Here is an 18,921-nt window from a genome sequence, read left to right on the forward strand (position 1 = left end):
AATTGTCTCACGAAACAAATGTAGCTAGTTTTTTAAAAAAGGAATCTTGTTTGGTGGTATATCAACCGAGTCTAGTTTCCAGCTCCTTTGACTCCTGACTTGCTAGTATACTATTTAATTCCCCTACGGGAACCAGACTAATCAACACACAAAAAGCAGTGACGTAATACACGTTTTCACGTACACGTGATGGGTGTTGAAACCAGTTGGAACGATCTTTCACATGTTGGAAACTTTGAAAATAAATGTTATTTATACAGAATAACGATCAGCTTCATTAGAAAAAGCGCATTATTAGCACTTATTATTGACGTGATTGTAAAAGGAGGATTCAGTCATTAAACAGCCCAGTTCCCTATCCCCTCACACTTTTTTCGATGTATAAGTGGATTTTTTCATTTTTTGGAGGTCCCTCGATAACTCGCACCCTCACTTATAGTGCGGTCTCTGTTTGTGGACCCCGTTGTGCGTGAGTTATCAAGGGAGAGGTGTAGTTTGAACTGTTCCCATTTCAGTCGACTGTTGTAGAATCTCTTCTGGCGTAACATACTTTGGTTAAGGTGGTTCCTTGCAAATTGGTGAGCTAAACACATTGTTTCCAAAAGGTTTTCATTCAGGTATTTTGAGAATATGCATCTGGTGGCCATCCAAATTGAATATCGAGTGGTACGGTCACTTCCCTACCAAGCATCAAGAAGTTTGGAGTGAAATTTTTAGACTCTTGGACAGCTGCTTGATACACCATTGTTAAATATATGGCAAGTGTTCATCCCAGTTATCCTGATGTTCATTCACATGTGCAGAAAGCGTCACAGTGAGCGTTCTTTTGAACCTTTCAACCATTCCATCGCTGTATGGGTGGTAAGCAGTTGTACTTGTTTTTTTGATACCCAATAATCTGCACATTTATTGAAAAATTTCAGATTCGAATTGTGTCCCTTTATCCAAATGAATTTGGTGGGGCATGCCAAATCTGCAGATTATCTCTTTAATAAGTACACTAGCTATGGCTATGGCATCCTGATTAGGCAGTGCAAATGCCTCTGTCCATTTAGTATAATAGTCCCAAATTACCAGAATATATTTATTCCCAAGTGAAGTTTCTGGCAACGGTTCCATAATATCCAATGCTATTCTATCCATTTGACTTCCTGGTTTGCAGAGTTGCATTGGGCTCTTCTGTTCTTGCTTGGGGACTTGTTTCTTGCACATACTTCACATGTACTACACCAGTCCCTAATATGATGCTGTAGTCCAACCCTATAATATCCTTGCCAGATTTTATAAAGGATACTGGAAATCCCAAGGTGGCCTCCAGTTTTACTATCATGAGAACATTTCAATACACTTTTCCTGAGTTCATAGGGGACAATAGCTTGATGACGTCCTGCTTTACCATCACACGTTTGGTACATCCAGCACAATATTCCATTGTGAAACTCTAGCTGATCCCATTGAGCCCATAAACTTCATTGCTTTGGTCTGATACTTCATTCCAGCACGGTCTTATGCCACCAGTCACCCACTGTCTAACTATGGATAGGTCATTATCACCGTGCTGCGATTCCAACAGCTTTGATACCATATCTTCCGCTATATAGGTACTGTTATTATGATTTTTGGAACATAACGTACTCAATGCAACTGTTTTGTAGTGCGTTTTTCTCATCATTATTTCCAATGTTTTCAGCGTTCATTTATCTCCCACATTGTCAGCATGGCCTTCTTGATAATGCATCCACATTTCTATGAAGCAAACCTGGTCGATATAGGATTACAAAGTCATATTTAGCCAGCATCTCACGCCATCTGGCCAGTTGACCTTCTTTGTCCTTCAGTGTCATGAGCCAATGCAATGCACTGTGATCAGTCCGAATGAGAAATCGTTCCCATACAAGTATGGCTTGAACTGTTTCACAAAGTATACTATAGCAAGTAATTCTTTCCGTGTCACACAATAGGATCGCTCTGATTTTGACACTGTCCTACTTCCATATGCCACGACTTTTTTGCGACCTTCGTGAACCTGGGAAATTACTGCACCAATTCCATTTTCACTAGCATCAGTATCCAAAATGAATTGTTTGAAATGTCAGGGTATGTGAGTATTGGCGCTGTTGTTAACCTAGCTTTTAGCATTTTAAATGCTTCTCTGCACTCCTTAATCCATATAAACACCCTTCCTGACTCTGTCAGTTTATGTAAACAACTAGCGATTGACAAAAAGTCTTTTATGAATCTCCTATAGTAGGAACAAAGCCCCAGGAAGCTCCTTCACATTCGTTGGTGTAGTCCAAAATTTCACTGCCTCGATCATTTTAGGGTTGGTTTTAATTCCCTCTTCAGACATGATATGCCCTAAGAATGCCACTTCGTGACACTTGGAGGGTTTAAGTTTAAGGCCTGCCTGTTGCAATTGAGGGAAAACTTGCTGTAGATGGCTTAGCTCCTTGTCAAAAGTTTTACCAAAAATAATTATGTCATCCAGATATATCAGACACATTTTCCATGTAAACCTGCTAAAATAGTCTCCATCAACCTTTTGAAGGTGGAACCTGAACTGCATAATCCGAAAGGCATTACACAAAACTGTTATAATCCATTTAGTGTTATAAAACCTGTTTTGTGTTTACCTTGCTCTTCCATTTCTACTTGCCAATATTCACTCAATAAATTAAGGGTAAAAAACCACAATACACCTGAAAGTCGATCCAATGAGTCATCTATTCGTGGTAGAGGCTATGTGTCCTTCACAGTCATTAGATTGACTGCTTTATAGTCGACACAAAAAAAATGAGTCGTTCCATCCTTCTTATGTACCAGCACTCTGGGCGAAGCCCAGTGGCTTAATGACGGCTCTGTAATGCCTTGAGTTAACATGCTCTCAACATGGTCTTCAATTTCATCTCTTGAGTGAATCGGAATTCTATGTAGTGGTTGTTTTACTGGTCTTGCATTCCCTGTATTTATATTGTGACCTATTTGATTGGTTCTGCCAAGGTCATCTTTTGATTTAGCAAATAAACCCGAGAACATACATAGAAGTTGGTCAACTTTCTTGCATTGGGCCAATGTAAGACCCTTTTTCATTTCTTGAGATAACTTTTTCAGGTGTTCAGGCATTTGGATGGTTTCCACTTGAGCCAGTAATTCTCCAGAAATGTCACCAACATCAGTGTCGTCCACTGGTACATAAAGACCCATAATAGTTCCAGGATGGACAACTTTTGTTTCGTTGGTAAGGTTCATGACTCCTAGAGGAATGACATTGTCGGATGTAGCTCTAATAAGTACTTTTCCTACTAGAAGTTGCTTATTTTCGATAGTTCCTCTGGTTCCACAACCCCGATCGAACCGAGAGCATGGTTATTCCCTTCTGTTTGTAATATGCAAGGAATGTTCTTTTCGTGCCTCGCAGGCATCAGTGTTGTCTGAGATAACACAACTCTAGTGCATTCCATTGAATTTGATTTAATCACATCGCATGATGAAATGGCATCCCCAATAGTCAAACTGATTCACAAAATCAATTTTGCTTCCTACTTTTTCTAGGAAATCCAATTCTAATACTCCGTCTGCTATCAAACACTTCATTGCAATGATAACGCAATGCTTGTGACATTTCCCTCTGAACGACCAGGTAAAGTTTCCTTATAGACTACTCCTAGCGGCTTCCCATCTGCACACAGAACATTCCAGTAACCTCACGTAACCGAGGTTGATATTCCGGCACCATTCTCTCATAGACACCCTTTGCTATCATAGTAACCGTTGCACCTTTGTCTATTAAGAAGTTGACACCCATTTCCTGTACAGATCCTGGAAGGTACATCCCAGCATCTTTCATCGTTGCCTGTCCAGTTATATTCCCAGGCCTGGAATCACGGTCCCACCCCTGGCTCTTGGAGTGGGCACACCCTAGTTTTCCCACAGTTTGGACTTACTTTTTCGACAGTCTCTTTTGAAATGCCCTATTTCTCTGCACTTGTAACAAGATCTTCCCTTCGTTTCTTTTTTCCCTACAAATTATGCCTTCAAATCCTTTAGTAATGTCTTGAGTTCCACAACTTCTCTCTTAAGTTCCTGGATATCACTTAACCCTGCATCAGACATTGTCACGTTTCATACATATCTTTCCAAATCCTTTCGCTGAAGTTCAGTTCTATTAAAGGCTTTGAGTTCTACTCCAGTCTGAATTGCTTCATCAAGGGTTTAGAGTTCTACTCCAGTCTGAATTGCTTCATCAAGGGTTTAGAGTTCTACTCCAGTCTGAATTGCTTCATCAAGGGTTTAGAGTTCTACTCCAGTCTGAATTGCTTCATCAAGGGTTTAGAGTTCTACTCCAGTCTGAATTGCTTCATCAAGGGTTTGAGTTCTACTCCAGTCTGAATTGCTTCATCAAGGGTTTAGAGTTCTACTCCAGTCTGAATTGCTTCATCAAGGGTTTGAGTTCTACTCCAGTCTGAATTGCTTCATCAAGGGTTTAGAGCGTGTATTCTTAACCTATGTTTACTGTCAGTTAAAGAATCGATAAATTGCTCCTATGACAGTGTTTTGAGTAATTCTTATGGTCCCTTGGGATATGCTTGGGAAGCGAATCAGCGTATTGCTTGTCCCATTTCTGGGAGTGTTTCATGTTCCCTTCTCAGGCATATTTTTAGTTATAATCTGTAAATTTCCATTTGGTTTTTTGTTTATCCCAGCACACATACTAAAATGCGCTCATTAGGCTCAGTATCAGTATTCAGGATGGAATAGGGGAAGCATTGGAAATCTGTTTTCCAAATGCATAATTCTAGTCCAGTATAGATGATATAAAGCTGTCAGGCACCTGATGATGAGAGGACTAATTATATTGACACTCATTGTTTTAGAATCTACTCAATTGTAAACTGTAACTGATAAATCCACAAGCTCCATCCACCAAAGGATTTTATCCGGTCAAAATATTCAGGGTGCTACCTTATGGAGTGATACAACATCAGCAACAAGCCCTTGCAGATGGAACCTCTCCAGTGGTCTAGTGGTTAGAGCATCTGCCTCAGATGCAAGAGGTCGTGGGTTCGATCCTCGGCCGAGTCATACCAAAGACTTTAAAAAATGGTAATAACAGCTGCCTCGCTTGGCGCTCAGCATTAAGAGGTTTGTGTTAGGACTGGTCGGCCTGGTGTCAGGATAATGTGACTGGGTGGGACATCATGCTACATGTCTGTGGCATGATGCCCTAGTGCTAGACATCACTATAAACTGCTACACTGCAGACATTGTAGCGATATGACTGAAAAATTGTTAAAGCTATGTTAAAAATCCAAATCACACACACACCCTTGCAGATGTAGTCTGCCAATATTCCTGATGTGAACAAGAGACTTTCATGCCTACATTTATCCAATGGATAAAAAAGAATGTTTATTTTTATTAGAATTGGTTAGTGATGTGAAAATTTAAAAGCATATATGATTATATAATAATTATTAAACTTGTATAAAATATTTGGATAAAGTCAGTAAAATGGTTACATATTGTCAGGATATACTGATAGAAATTATGGTAATGTTAATGAACAGTTTATGGTAATGTTAATGAACAGGTTTATAGTAATGTTAATTGAAAGGTTTATGGTAATGTTAATGAATAGGTTTATGGTAATGTTAATGAACAGTTTATGGCAATGTTAATGAACAGGTTTATGGTAATGTTAATGAACAGTTTATGGCAATGTTAATGAACAGGTTTATGGTAATGTTGATGAACAGGTTTTATGATAATGTTAATGAACAGGTTATAAACAGGTGGTGCTCTACAGTTTCATATTTTGCATTGGGTTAGGATTTTAAAGAAAAAGAATTTCTCCGGCTTTCCTCACTGGTTATACTGGCTATTTAAAAAAGACCTTGTATATCTTAGGTATAATTCAAAGAACCTTTAATTCCCTTTATTTTAATGTATGATTGATGGGTGTATTATGGGTTATAGAGTATACAGCTTGGCCTTACTCCAGATGTGCACCTTTCAAGAAAGTGCTATATCTACTTGGTCATTTTCACTTCCTGAACTTCAGAGGTAAATTGCATAAAAAAGAGCTGATAACTTTTTTTTACATTTTATATATTTGCTAATTAATTCATTGCCCTTTCAGAAGCTGGTATTGTTTAGTCTGGCAAAATTCATTTCCCCTATTTTAATAGCTGCTATGGATAGTGTACTTCAGACAAATTCAGGCTGATTTTTTTAGCACAAGGGATCATTCATTTTAGTTAACAGTGTGTTAAAATCATGTACAATTTCCAAAAGTACAATATCCAAATAAATATCATCCACATTACATTAATGTAGCATAGAGGTATGCCACCATTCTGTCCATTGTGCATGTTTTAAATGCAAACAGCTTCACCTTACATACCTCACTCTCTCAAAAGTACATAATAACTGGTGAGCGCCCCCATAGTAATGTTAATGAACAGGTTTATGGTAATGTTAATGTTGTTGTTGTAGGGTTTAATGTTATTTTTCAGCACACAGTAGACTATACATGGTGGCCAGTATTAATGGTGGGGTAATGTTAATGAACATGTTTATGGTAATGTTAATGAACAGGTTTATGATAATGTTAATGAAAAGGTTTATGATAATGTTATTGAACAGGTTTATGATAATGTTAATGAAAAGGTTTATGGTAATGTTAATGAACAGGTTTATGGTAATGTTAATGAACATGTTTATGGTATAATGTTAATGAAATGGTTTATGATAATGTTAATGAACAGTTTATGGTAATGTTGGTCAACAGGTTTATGGTGATATAAATAAATGGGTTTATGGTAACTTTTAGACTAAAATTAACAAACAATGTACATACTGTGTAACCAGTAGAAACACTGATCTTTTAAATCTGAAATTCATATGTTTTTAAAAAAGAAAAAACCCCAAGAAAACTGAGTTTTAATTAAGATTGTGGATAAAAATGAAGTATACTCTATGCTGTCTGTAAATATAGTTCAAGTCATTATTGGTCAATGGAAAGTTTTAACATTTTTTTAATCAGTTTAACTTAGAAGTATCCCAAAGCAGAGTTCAGTTATAAATACAACTAATTTTGTTCTGTGTATGCATGTTTCCATGGCCAGGAATGCTATGAATGGTGTGAGGATGTGGCTTGGTAGATGTCAGGACCTTGTCTACAATATTTGTGATTCTTTGTAATATATTTATCACTGATCTTAAACTTTTTAATGCAGGTAAATCTACAAATACGTTTTGTTCTTAAACTCATTTTTTTTACTTGTCTTTCTACCTTTTTATAATTTGTACCTCATTCTATTATTTTTCCTGTTTATTTATTTTTCATTTCTTATTATCTAAAAGAAGATATTAAAAATAGCCAATATACTCCACTGTGCAAGAGACGGTGAGCATCATTTACTTTCCCTGATTTTAAGCATCCAGGTTGAGGCAGTGTGTCTTCTCACTCGCTTTTTCGATTCCTCCTTTGGCACTTGACCATAGCTGAGTCCTTTGGCATTTGACCAATAGCTGAGTCCTTTGGCACTTGACTAATAGCTTGCTTCTTGACACTTGATTAGTAGCTGACTCCTTGGGCACTTGACTAATAATTGAGTCACATTTTTAAAGTAGCAATGTTAAAATATTTGTATTTTGCTGCCTGAATTGAAACATGATTTCACTGCTTTTTAACTAATTTTCTAATAAATAGGGGCCAGACCCTTTATTGTCATATTGAACACATACCCAGCAGTCATCATCTTTGGAGTAAGCATTCCAGGTGTTGTAAAAGTTGTTTCAGCTAGTGAAGTTCAGGAATGGCACTGACATTAATAAAATTGTCGTCCAATTCAAAAAATCACCAACCTCAATAACTTTGTTGCCAATTTACATTTTTTTGCCATTTTCATAATACAGTACTACCCTTTTATCTTGATATTCCTGTTACCAAGGTAATACTGTCAACTTAATTGGATGTAGAGACGGGGGTGGGGGTGGGGGTGCGGCAATGAAAATCAAATTCCAAATACCAGTGAAATTTGTTAGAGGTAACCTGACATCAGTGGGTAGGATTTACACTGAGAGAAAATAAACAATTGAAATTCTGCTTAATTGAAGACAAAACTAATCTGAAATATGCTTGTATATTGACAACTTACAATTGTGTAGGAGAATCCATAATGCGTAAATACTGTACATGTATATGAAAAATCCTTAATTTCGAGTATGAATCACATGTTAGAAAATTTATATCATTCATATCACGTTAGAAAGCGTGAATAACTCCTATATAAATTTTAAAAAATGGAGTATACTTTTGATCAATCCCACTGGCTTTATAGTTGTTTACATGCCACATGTACATGACCTAGATTTTGGTCAGCTGGAGACTGCTAACATGTTGCCATAGGTACCAAGGGGATGAGGCTGTTAATAGGGTAATGAAAATACATGAACAAAATAAAATGTTTAACAAATATCTTTGTGACCAAATATATTTGGTTTCAAAAGATTCTAGATTTAATTTGTATTTTGTGCTGCCCGTGGTAGCATTCGTAAGCCTAAACATTGTTTCTGCTAAGTAGAAACTTTCACAACACAGTAGAAGTGTTTGAATTACTTTGGAAAATTAAGCAATTGATAAGCTTTTGTTGGTTTTATTTAAATTTGGTATGACTTCCTTTGATGAAAGGTGCTTTGTTTTTATTGAAAATTGTAGTCAGCTTGCTTTGATGAAGGGTGCTTATGTTATTGAAGTCACTGCTAAATGCAAACTTTCAAGGACCAAAGAAATGCCGGTTGGTTATTGCGGTGGTAACATCAAATAGTTGTAGTAGAGCATTGATTGAAACTGATTTTATTTTTGTTTCATTTGCTTGGTATTTATACAGAACAATCATTGCTTCAAAGGTAGTTCTTTGAAGTTTTAGCAAAACTATTTTTTGGGTATATTAAAAAAAAAGTCACTTGGTCAATTGCAGCCATTCCTGTTCCTGTATTTGGAGGTTAATCAACTGTAGCTAATCTGTTAGCATGACTACTTGAGAATATCAGATCTTACAGTACCCAAGCCAGGTATTTGCATAATCGGATTATGATGTAAAAACGTGCTGTTAAGACATGTTTGTCAATATGAACAATCGATTTGTATATGTAACAATAGATAGCTCCCAGTGTATTTCATATCCAAGTTTGTGACTTCCTTTCATGGTGCCTTTGAATTGCTTGACCCCGAAACCCAAGACTGTACAGTATATACAAATTTAAACAGTCAAAGAATGTTGCCACCAAAATAATCCCCATATGGTATATTTTGTCACCAATAAGTTCATTTATTTTTCACAGTTTGCTACATTGGTGAAGCCTAATGCCACCCTGGAAGTTAGTATGGCTATGCCTTACTTGGTGATTCATCAATCACTTGGTGATTCATCAGTCACTTGGTGATTCATTAGTCACTTGGTGATTCATTAGTCACTTGGTGATTTATCAGTCACTTGGTGATTCATTAGTCACTTTGTGATTCACATCATTTGGCGATTTATCAGTCACTTGGTGATTCAACAGTCATTTGGTGATTTATCAGTCACTTGGTGATTCATTAGTCACTTGGTAATTCAACAGTCATTTGGTGATTTATCAGTCACTTGGTGATTCAAGTCATTTGGTGATTTATCAGTCAATTGGTGATTCAGTAGTCAGTTTTGCAGTTGTTACTGTTGTCATTGACTGTTTAAGAATTTCCACCTGCTTATTGCAACTTCTATTGAGTCTTGGATTCGGTTAGTGTGGTTATTTGAGAAAGCTTGCCAGTAGCTTCTCGTGGGTCGGTGGTTCTTTCCGGGGGTTTCCTGGGTTCTTCCTCCACCATTTATACCCTACAACAACAACAACAATTTTTCTGAAATTCACAGGAATTAATTAATTTTATGAGTGGCATTTTTATAATACTGAATATCAACAGTCCTTTTCTTTTTCAGGGAAACAGTGGTAATGAAGGGTTCTGGGTAGTAATTTCAAATCCCACTGAACGCAGCTTCTTGTCCAGGATCATAGGATTACAGTTTTGTGGCCATCAAAATGCTGGTGGAACGTTACCGTCCCATTCTTTACCTGCAGTATTTTCTGCTGCTGGTGGATCTGGTGTTGAATTCCTTTATTGAGATGCTTCGGTTTGAAAATGTCATCTTGCTCGTCTTGTTTGTGTGAGTAGGCACATTGTTTTTTCCAAACTTTAATTTACATGATTTTCTTTCTGTATTAAAGGGTACGTCTTTTAACACCATCAGAGTCTGTTAAAGGTGCATGTGGTGGAACACTACAGATATTCACACAGAGCCATTTGGATTTTCTTGCTATTTTTAGACTGCAGTGTCATTAGTAATAATGGATCTTAATAAGTGACAGGTTATTACCATTAATATGATGTGTACATTGTAGTTTGGTTATTACTTTTTATATGAAGATATCTTGATTAACAATAGTTCCAGAATTATGCTTGACTTCATTATGTTCAAATAAACAGGTCAAAATGATGACCTAATGTTCATGAATTCATGGCTAGTCTTTACATGCCACACAAGACTTTACATGATGTGATACATGTACATTAAACTGTACATGATATGACACATGTACAGTAGACATTACATAATGTCAAACATGTATACTTGACTGTACATGATGTGACACATGTACAAAAGACTTTACATGATGGGAAACTTGTACACTAGACTTTACATGATGTGACACATGTACACTAGGCTTTACATGATGTGGTGCATGTACACTAGACTTAATATGATGTGGCACATGTACAGTAGACTTTACATGCAGTGACACATGTACAGTAGACTTTACATGCAGTGACACATGTACACTAGACTTTACATGATGTGGCACATGTACACCAGACTTAACATGATGTGGCACATGTACACTAGACTTTACATGATGTGGCACATGTACACCAGACTTAACATGATGTGGTACATGTACACTTGACTTAACATGATGTGGCACATGTACACTAGACTTTACATGATGTGGCACATGTACACTAGACTTTACATGATGTGGTGCATGTACACCAGACTTAATATGATGTGGCACATGTACAGTAGACTTTACATGCAGTGACACATGTACACTAGACTTTACATGCAGTGACACATGTACACTAGACTTTACATGATGTGGCACATGTAGAGTATCTGCTTGTTTTGTTATAGTACCAGTACATATAAGTCATATACTATAAATCATTATATTTTTGTTCCTTCTGATATTTTGTACACATTTTGTATTCCATAATAACTATAATTTTCTGTACTAATGCTTTTTGTACATGGACAATTGTTTTATTCAATTAAAAATGATAATTCTTCATGCAAATGAAGTTTAAAATTGGAAAATCAACATGCTTTAGAATTAAAATATATATATATATATATATGATTATTGTACCATTGTCCTCCATAAAGCAATACATGCCATTGTCCTCCATAAAGCAATACATGCCAGTGTCCTCCATAAAGCAATACATGCCAGTGTCCTCCATAAAGCAATACATACCATTATCCTCCATAAAGCAGTATATACCAGTGTCCTCCATAAAGCAATACATTCCATTGTCCTCCATAAAGCAATACATGCCATTGTCCTCCATAAAGCAATACATACCATTGTCCTCCATAAAGCAATACATGCCATTGTCCTGCATAAAGCAATACATTCCATTGCCCTCCATAAAGCAGTACATACCAGTGTCCTCCATAAAGCAATACATGCCATTGTCCTCCACAAAGCAATATATTCCATTGTCCTCCATAAAGCAATATATTCCATTGTCCGCCATAAAGCAATACATGCCATTGTCCTCCATAAAGCAATACACATACCAGTGTCCTCCATAAAGCAATATATACCATTGTCCTCCATAAAGCAGTATATACCATTGTCCTCCATAAAGCAATACATTCCATTGTCCTCCATAAAGCAATACATACCAGTGTCCTCCATAAAGCAATACATTCCATTGTCCTCCATGAAGCAATACATTCCATTGTCCTCCATAAAGCAATACATGCCATTGTCCTCCGTAAAGCAGTACATACCATTGTCCTCCATAAAGCAATACATACCAGTGTCCTCCATAAAGCAATACATACCATTGTCCTCCATAAAGCAATACATGCCATTGTCCTCCATAAAGCAATACATACCAGTGTCCTCCATAAAGCAATACATGCCATTGTCCTCCATAAAGCAGTACATACCAGTGTCCTCCATAAAGCAATACATACCATTGTCCTCCATAAAGCAGTACATGCCATTGTCCTCCATAAAGCAGTACATACCATTGTCCTCCATAAAGCAATACATACCAGTGTCCTCCATAAAGCAATACATGCCATTGTCCTCCATAAAGCAATACATTCCATTGTCCTCCATAAAGCAATACATGCCATTGTCCTCCATAAAGCAGTACATACCATTGTCCTCCATAAAGCAATACATGCCATTGTCCTCCATAAAGCAATACATACCATTGTCCTCCATAAAGCAATACATGCCATTGTCCTGCATAAAGCAATACATTCCATTGCCCTCCATAAAGCAGTACATACCAGTGTCCTCCATAAAGCAATACATGCCATTGTCCTCCACAAAGCAATATATTCCATTGTCCTCCATAAAGCAATATATTCCATTGTCCACCATAAAGCAATACATGCCATTGTCCTCCATAAAGCAATACACATACCAGTGTCCTCCATAAAGCAATATATACCATTGTCCTCCATAAAGCAGTATATACCATTGTCCTCCATAAAGCAATACATTCCATTGTCCTCCATAAAGCAATACATACCAGTGTCCTCCATAAAGCAATACATTCCATTGTCCTCCATAAAGCAATACATTCCATTGTCCTCCATAAAGCAATACATGCCATTGTCCTCCGTAAAGCAGTACATACCATTGTCCTCCATAAAGCAATACATACCAGTGTCCTCCATAAAGCAATACATACCATTGTCCTCCATAAAGCAATACATGCCATTGTCCTCCATAAAGCAATACATACCAGTGTCCTCCATAAAGCAATACATGCCATTGTCCTCCATAAAGCAGTACATACCAGTGTCCTCCATAAAGCAATACATACCATTGTCCTTCATAAAGCAGTACATGCCATTGTCCTCCATAAAGCAGTACATACCATTGTCCTCCATAAAGCAATACATACCAGTGTCCTCCATAAAGCAATACATGCCATTGTCCTCCATAAAGCAATACATTCCATTGTCCTCCATAAAGCAATACATGCCATTGTCCTCCATAAAGCAGTACATACCATTGTCCTCCATAAAGCAATACATACCAGTGTCCTCCATAAAGCAGTACATACCATTGTCCTCCATAAAGCAATACATGCCATTGTCCTGCATAAAGCAATACATGCCATTGTCCTCCATAAAGCAATATATACCACTCTCCTCCATAAAGCAAAACATACTAGTGTTCTCCATAAAAAGCCGACTCTCACTGAAGTGTCAGCAGATGTTGACAGTAACTTGTGTATTCCATTTAGCAAATCCTAATGCAAATCCTAATGAATACACATAATTTCAATTAACATAAGTAAGTTAGTCATTTTTTTATTTTCCATAATCCATGTGATGAATATGTGTTTCACATCATATTAATCAAAATCCCCCTTTTAATTGAAAATTGTTTGAGAAACAATTAGGACTTGATGAACTAGCATGTATGTTCCATTTGATTTCATTATTATAAATATGTAGAGCTTGTGTGAATTCATCATAACAACAATCAGTTCACATTTGTCATATCAAGATTCTCATGTGTGTGAATTCATCATAACAACAATCAGTTTACATCTGTCATATCAAAATTCTCATGTTAAATATGATCTGTGACCTCAAATTAAATGATTTCTCTTTAGATGTTCTATTGTACCCAGGGATAAATTGTCAGGCAATTTTCACTGTTTGCTATGTGCTGCTTGGTAAATATTCTTGGTCTTTGTTTCAGTTTATCAAATTGAATGTGTTAATGTATTATGTATACAGTACTGTGTACTGCTTGGTAAATATTCTTGGTATTTCTTTGTTTCAATTTATCAAATTGAATGTGTTGTTAATGTACATGTATACAGTACTGTGTTTGCAAGGTGCTTTTGTCAATTTCATCAAAGACCAGTGAAACCTATGTATATTTTGACAAGTTTCAAATCATGAAATACAAAGTAATTACTGCTTGAGATGAGTATAGGAGAGAGACACAGTGTTATCCAAGTACAGGAAGTGTACATGCACTTATTGATAAAGGATACTGATTATCCATTTTTGCTAATGATTAAATGTTATTTACATGCTGCGCAACACATGAAGTAAAAATAAAGGTATGATAATTTGATGTCTCAGTCCATGTCTTAGTAACTGATTTCCAAATTTATCTAGATGATGAGACATCTCAGTCCATGTCCAAGTTAACATATATAAAATTTATCTAGACAGTGGGATGTCACAGTCCATGTCCCAGTTACCCATTTCCAGATTTATCTAGATAATGAGATGTCTCAGTCTGTGTCCCAGTTACCCATTTCTAGATTTATCTAGATAATGAGATGTCTCAGTCTATGTCCCAGTTACCCATTTCCAGATTATCTAGATAATGAGATGTCTCAGTCCATGTCCCAGTTACCCGTTTCCAGATTATCTAGATAATGAGATGTCTCAGTCCCTGTCCCAATTACCAATTTCCAGATTGATCCAGATAATGACATGTCTCAGTCTATGTCCCAGTTACCCATTTCCAGATTTATCTAGATAATGATATGTCTCAGTCCATGTCCCAGTTACCCATTTCCAGATTTATCTAGATAATGAGATGTCTCAGTCCATGTCCCAGTTACCCATTTCCAGATTTATCTAGATAATGAGATGTCTCAGTCCATGTCCCAGTTACCCATTTCCAGATTTATCTAGATAATGAGATGTCTCTGTCCATGTCCCAGTTACCCATTTCCAGATTTATCTAGATAATGAGATGTCTCAGTCCATGTCCCAATTACCCATTTCCAGATTGATCTAGATAATGAGATGTCTCAGTCTGTTTCATAGTTACCCGTTTCCAGATTTATCTAGATAATGAGATGATGTCTCCATCCATGTCACAGTTACCCATTTTCAGATTTATCTAGATAATGAGATGATGTCTCCATCCATGTCACAGTTACCCATTTCCAGATTTATCTAGATAATGACATGTCTCAGTCTATGTCCCAGTTACCCATTTACAGATTGATCTAGATAATGAGATGATGTCTCCATCCATGTCACAGTTACCCATTTCCAGATTTATCTAGATAATGAGATGATGTCTCCATCCATGTCACAGTTACCCATTTCCAGATTTATCTAGATAATGAGATGTCTCAGTCCATGTCTCAGTTACCCATTTCCAGATTTATCTAGATAATGAGATGTCTCAGTCTATGTCCCAGTTACCCATTTCCAGATTTATCTGGATAATGAGATGTCTCAGTCTATGTCCCAGTTACCCATTTCCAGATTTATCTAGATAATGAGATGTCTCAGTCCGTGTCATAGTTACCCAATTCCAGATTTATCTAGATAATGAGATGATGTCTCCATCCATGTCTCAGTTACCCATTTACAGATTGATCTAGATAATGAGATGATGTCTCCATCTATGTCCCAGTTACCCATTTCCAGATTTATCTAGATAATGAGATGTCTCAGTCCATGTCCCAATTACCCATTTCCAGATTTATCTAGATAATGAGATGTCTCAGTCTATGTCCCAATTACCCATTTCCAGATTTATCTAGATAATGAGATGTCTCAGTCCATGTCCCAATTACCCATTTCCAGATTTATCTAGATAATGAGATGTCTCAGTCTATGTCCCAGTTACCCATTTCCAGATTTATCTGGATAATGAGATGTCTCAGTCTATGTCCCAGTTACCCATTTCCAGATTTATCTAGATAATGAGATGTCTCAGTCCGTGTCATAGTTACCCAATTCCAGATTTATCTAGATAATGAGATGATGTCTCCATCCATGTCACAGTTACCCATTTCCAGATTTATCTAGATAATGAGATGATGTCTCCATCCATGTCACAGTTACCCATTTCCAGATTTATCTAGATAATGAAATGTCTCAGTCTATGTCCCAGTTACCCAATTCCAGATTTATCTAGATAATGAGATGATGTCTCCATCCATGTCACAGTTACCCATTTCCAGATTTATCTAGATAATGAGATGATGTCTCCATCCATGTCACAGTTACCCATTTCCAGATTTATCTAGATAATGAGATGATGTCTCCATCCATGTCACAGTTACCCATTTCCAGATTTATCTAGATAATGAAATGTCTCAGTCTATGTCCCAGTTACCCATTTACAGATTGATCTAAATTATGAGATGTCTCAGTCCGTGTCATAGTTACCCAATTCCAGATTTATCTAGATAATGAGATGATGTCTCCATCCATGTCACAGTTACCCATTTCCAGATTTATCTAGATAATGAGATGATGTCTCCATCCATGTCACAGTTACCCATTTCCAGATTTATCTAGATAATGAGACGTCTCAGTCCGTGTCACAGTTACCTATTTCCAGATTTGTCTAGATAATGGGATGCCAAAGTCCATGTCCCTGTTTCCTATTTCAAAATGTATCTAATGCTGCACACCTATATCAAATCAAATTCAAGCAACATACTTTACCAGTGCATGATGCTTTTAGCACAATTACACGGGATGCATGTAAATTTAATAGTGATAATGAAATGTATATGTTTTAATGTCCTCCTGATACGTTGATTTTAGCTTTTCACTTTACTCTTATTACAGAATCCAAGATCAGTGTATAATTATTGCTGTGATAGTTGTCTTCCTCCTTTTCATTACAGAATCCAAGATCTGTGTATAATTATTGCTGTGATAGTTGTCTTCCTACTTTTCTTCAACACGTACATGTTCCAGGCAGGACTTGTGAACATCCTCATCAACAAGTTCAGACTTGCCATTGGGGTCACTTTCGTCTATTTTGGTCTAAATGTAGGACTCCATGTGTGGGAAATGGTTAGATGCTATTTAATTATTATTTTTATGCTTATTGAAGAAACAGTAGTATTTGTTTGGTTAGGTCTATCTGTCTATACAAAAGCACATGCAACTTGTCCTCCATCTTCTAGTTAATAAATTATTATTATTATTATTATTATTATTATGTGAGTTCTATGTTAGTATTGTAAATCAAAATGCTTTGGTGCTGTCAAATTTTACTATATAATACCATAAAAGTCAGCTGTTGGATCTTACCAATTAATGTCATAACAGAGATTCATTTCTCAATTTATACATATTTTGTTTAAAAGATTTACTATATGGAGATTAATTTATCAATGTATACAGATTTGTTTAAAAGACTTATTATACAGAGATTCATATCTCAATGTATACACATTTATTTAAAAGACTTATTATACAGAAATTCATATCTCAGCGTATACACATTTATTTAAAAGACTTATACAGAGATTCATATCTCAATGTATACACATTTATTTAAAAGACTTATTATACAGAGATTCATATCTCAGCGTATACACATTTATTTAAAAGACTTATTATACAGAGATTCATATCTCAATGTATACACATTTTATTTAAAAGACTTATTATACAGAAATTCATATCTCAGCGTATACACATTTATTTAAAAGACTTATTATACAGAGATTCATATCTCAATGTATACACATTTTATTTAAAAGACTTATTATACAGAAATTCATATCTCAGCGTATACACATTTATTTGAAAGATTTATACAGAGATTCATATCTCAATGTATACACATTTATTTAAAAGACTTATACAGAGATTCATATCTCAATGTATACACATTTATTTAAAAGACTTATTATACAGAGATTCATATCTCAGTGTATACACATTTATTTAAAAGACTTATTATACAGAGATTCATATCTCAATGTATACACATTTTATTTAAAAGACTTATTATACAGAAATTCATATCTCAGCGTATACACATTTATTTAAAAGACTTATTATACAGAGATTCATATCTCAATGTATACACATTTATTTAAAAGACTTATTATACAGAAATTCATATCTCCGCGTATACACATTTATTTAAAAGACTTATACAGAGATTCATATCTCAATGTATACACATTTTATTTAAAAGACTTATTATACAGAAATTCATATCTCAGGGTATACACATTTATTTGAAAGATTTATACAGAGATTCATATCTCAATGTATACACATTTTATTTAAAAGAATTATACAGAGATTCATATCTCAGTGTATACACATTTATTTAAAAGACTTATTATACAGAGATTCATATCTCAATGTATACACATTTATTTAAAAGACTTACTATACAGAGATTCATATCTCAATGTATACACATTTATTTAAAAGACTTACTATACAGAGATTCATATCTCAATGTATACACATTTATTTAAAAGACTTATTATACAGAGATTCATATCTCAGCGTATACACATTTATTTAAAAGACTTATTATACAGAGATTCATATCTCAATGTATACACATTTTATTTAAAAGACTTATACAGAGATTCATATCTCAATGTATACACATTTATTTAAAAGACTTATTATACAGAGATTCATATCTCAATGTATACACATTTATTTAAAAGACTTACTATACAGAGATTCATATCTCAATGTATACACATTTATTTAAAAGACTTATTATACAGAGATTCATATCTCAGCGTATACACATTTATTTAAAAGACTTATTATACAGAGATTCATATCTCAATGTATA

The 18,921-nt window shown here is 35.6% G+C and overlaps 1 protein-coding gene across 3 annotated transcripts in view; it reads left to right on the forward strand.

Moving 5' to 3' along the window:
• The window catches only part of LOC149785901 (transmembrane protein 138-like), a 33,929-nt gene that overhangs the window by 2,894 nt on the left and 12,114 nt on the right, over positions 1-18,921 (forward strand). For all 3 annotated transcript variants that reach the window (XM_089976113.1, XM_089976112.1, XM_089976114.1), the window contains exons 2-3: positions 9,984-10,208; positions 16,985-17,156. In XM_089976113.1, coding sequence (XP_089832239.1) covers positions 10,084-10,208; positions 16,985-17,156 — 297 coding nt within the window. In that variant the 5' untranslated portion in view covers positions 9,984-10,083. The remainder of the gene's footprint in view (positions 1-9,983; positions 10,209-16,984; positions 17,157-18,921) is intronic.

This window comes from Sinohyriopsis cumingii, chromosome 12, assembly GCF_028554795.1.
Source record: "Sinohyriopsis cumingii isolate HCF-2022 chromosome 12, ASM2855479v2, whole genome shotgun sequence".
Taxonomy (NCBI): domain Eukaryota; kingdom Metazoa; phylum Mollusca; class Bivalvia; order Unionida; family Unionidae; genus Sinohyriopsis; species Sinohyriopsis cumingii.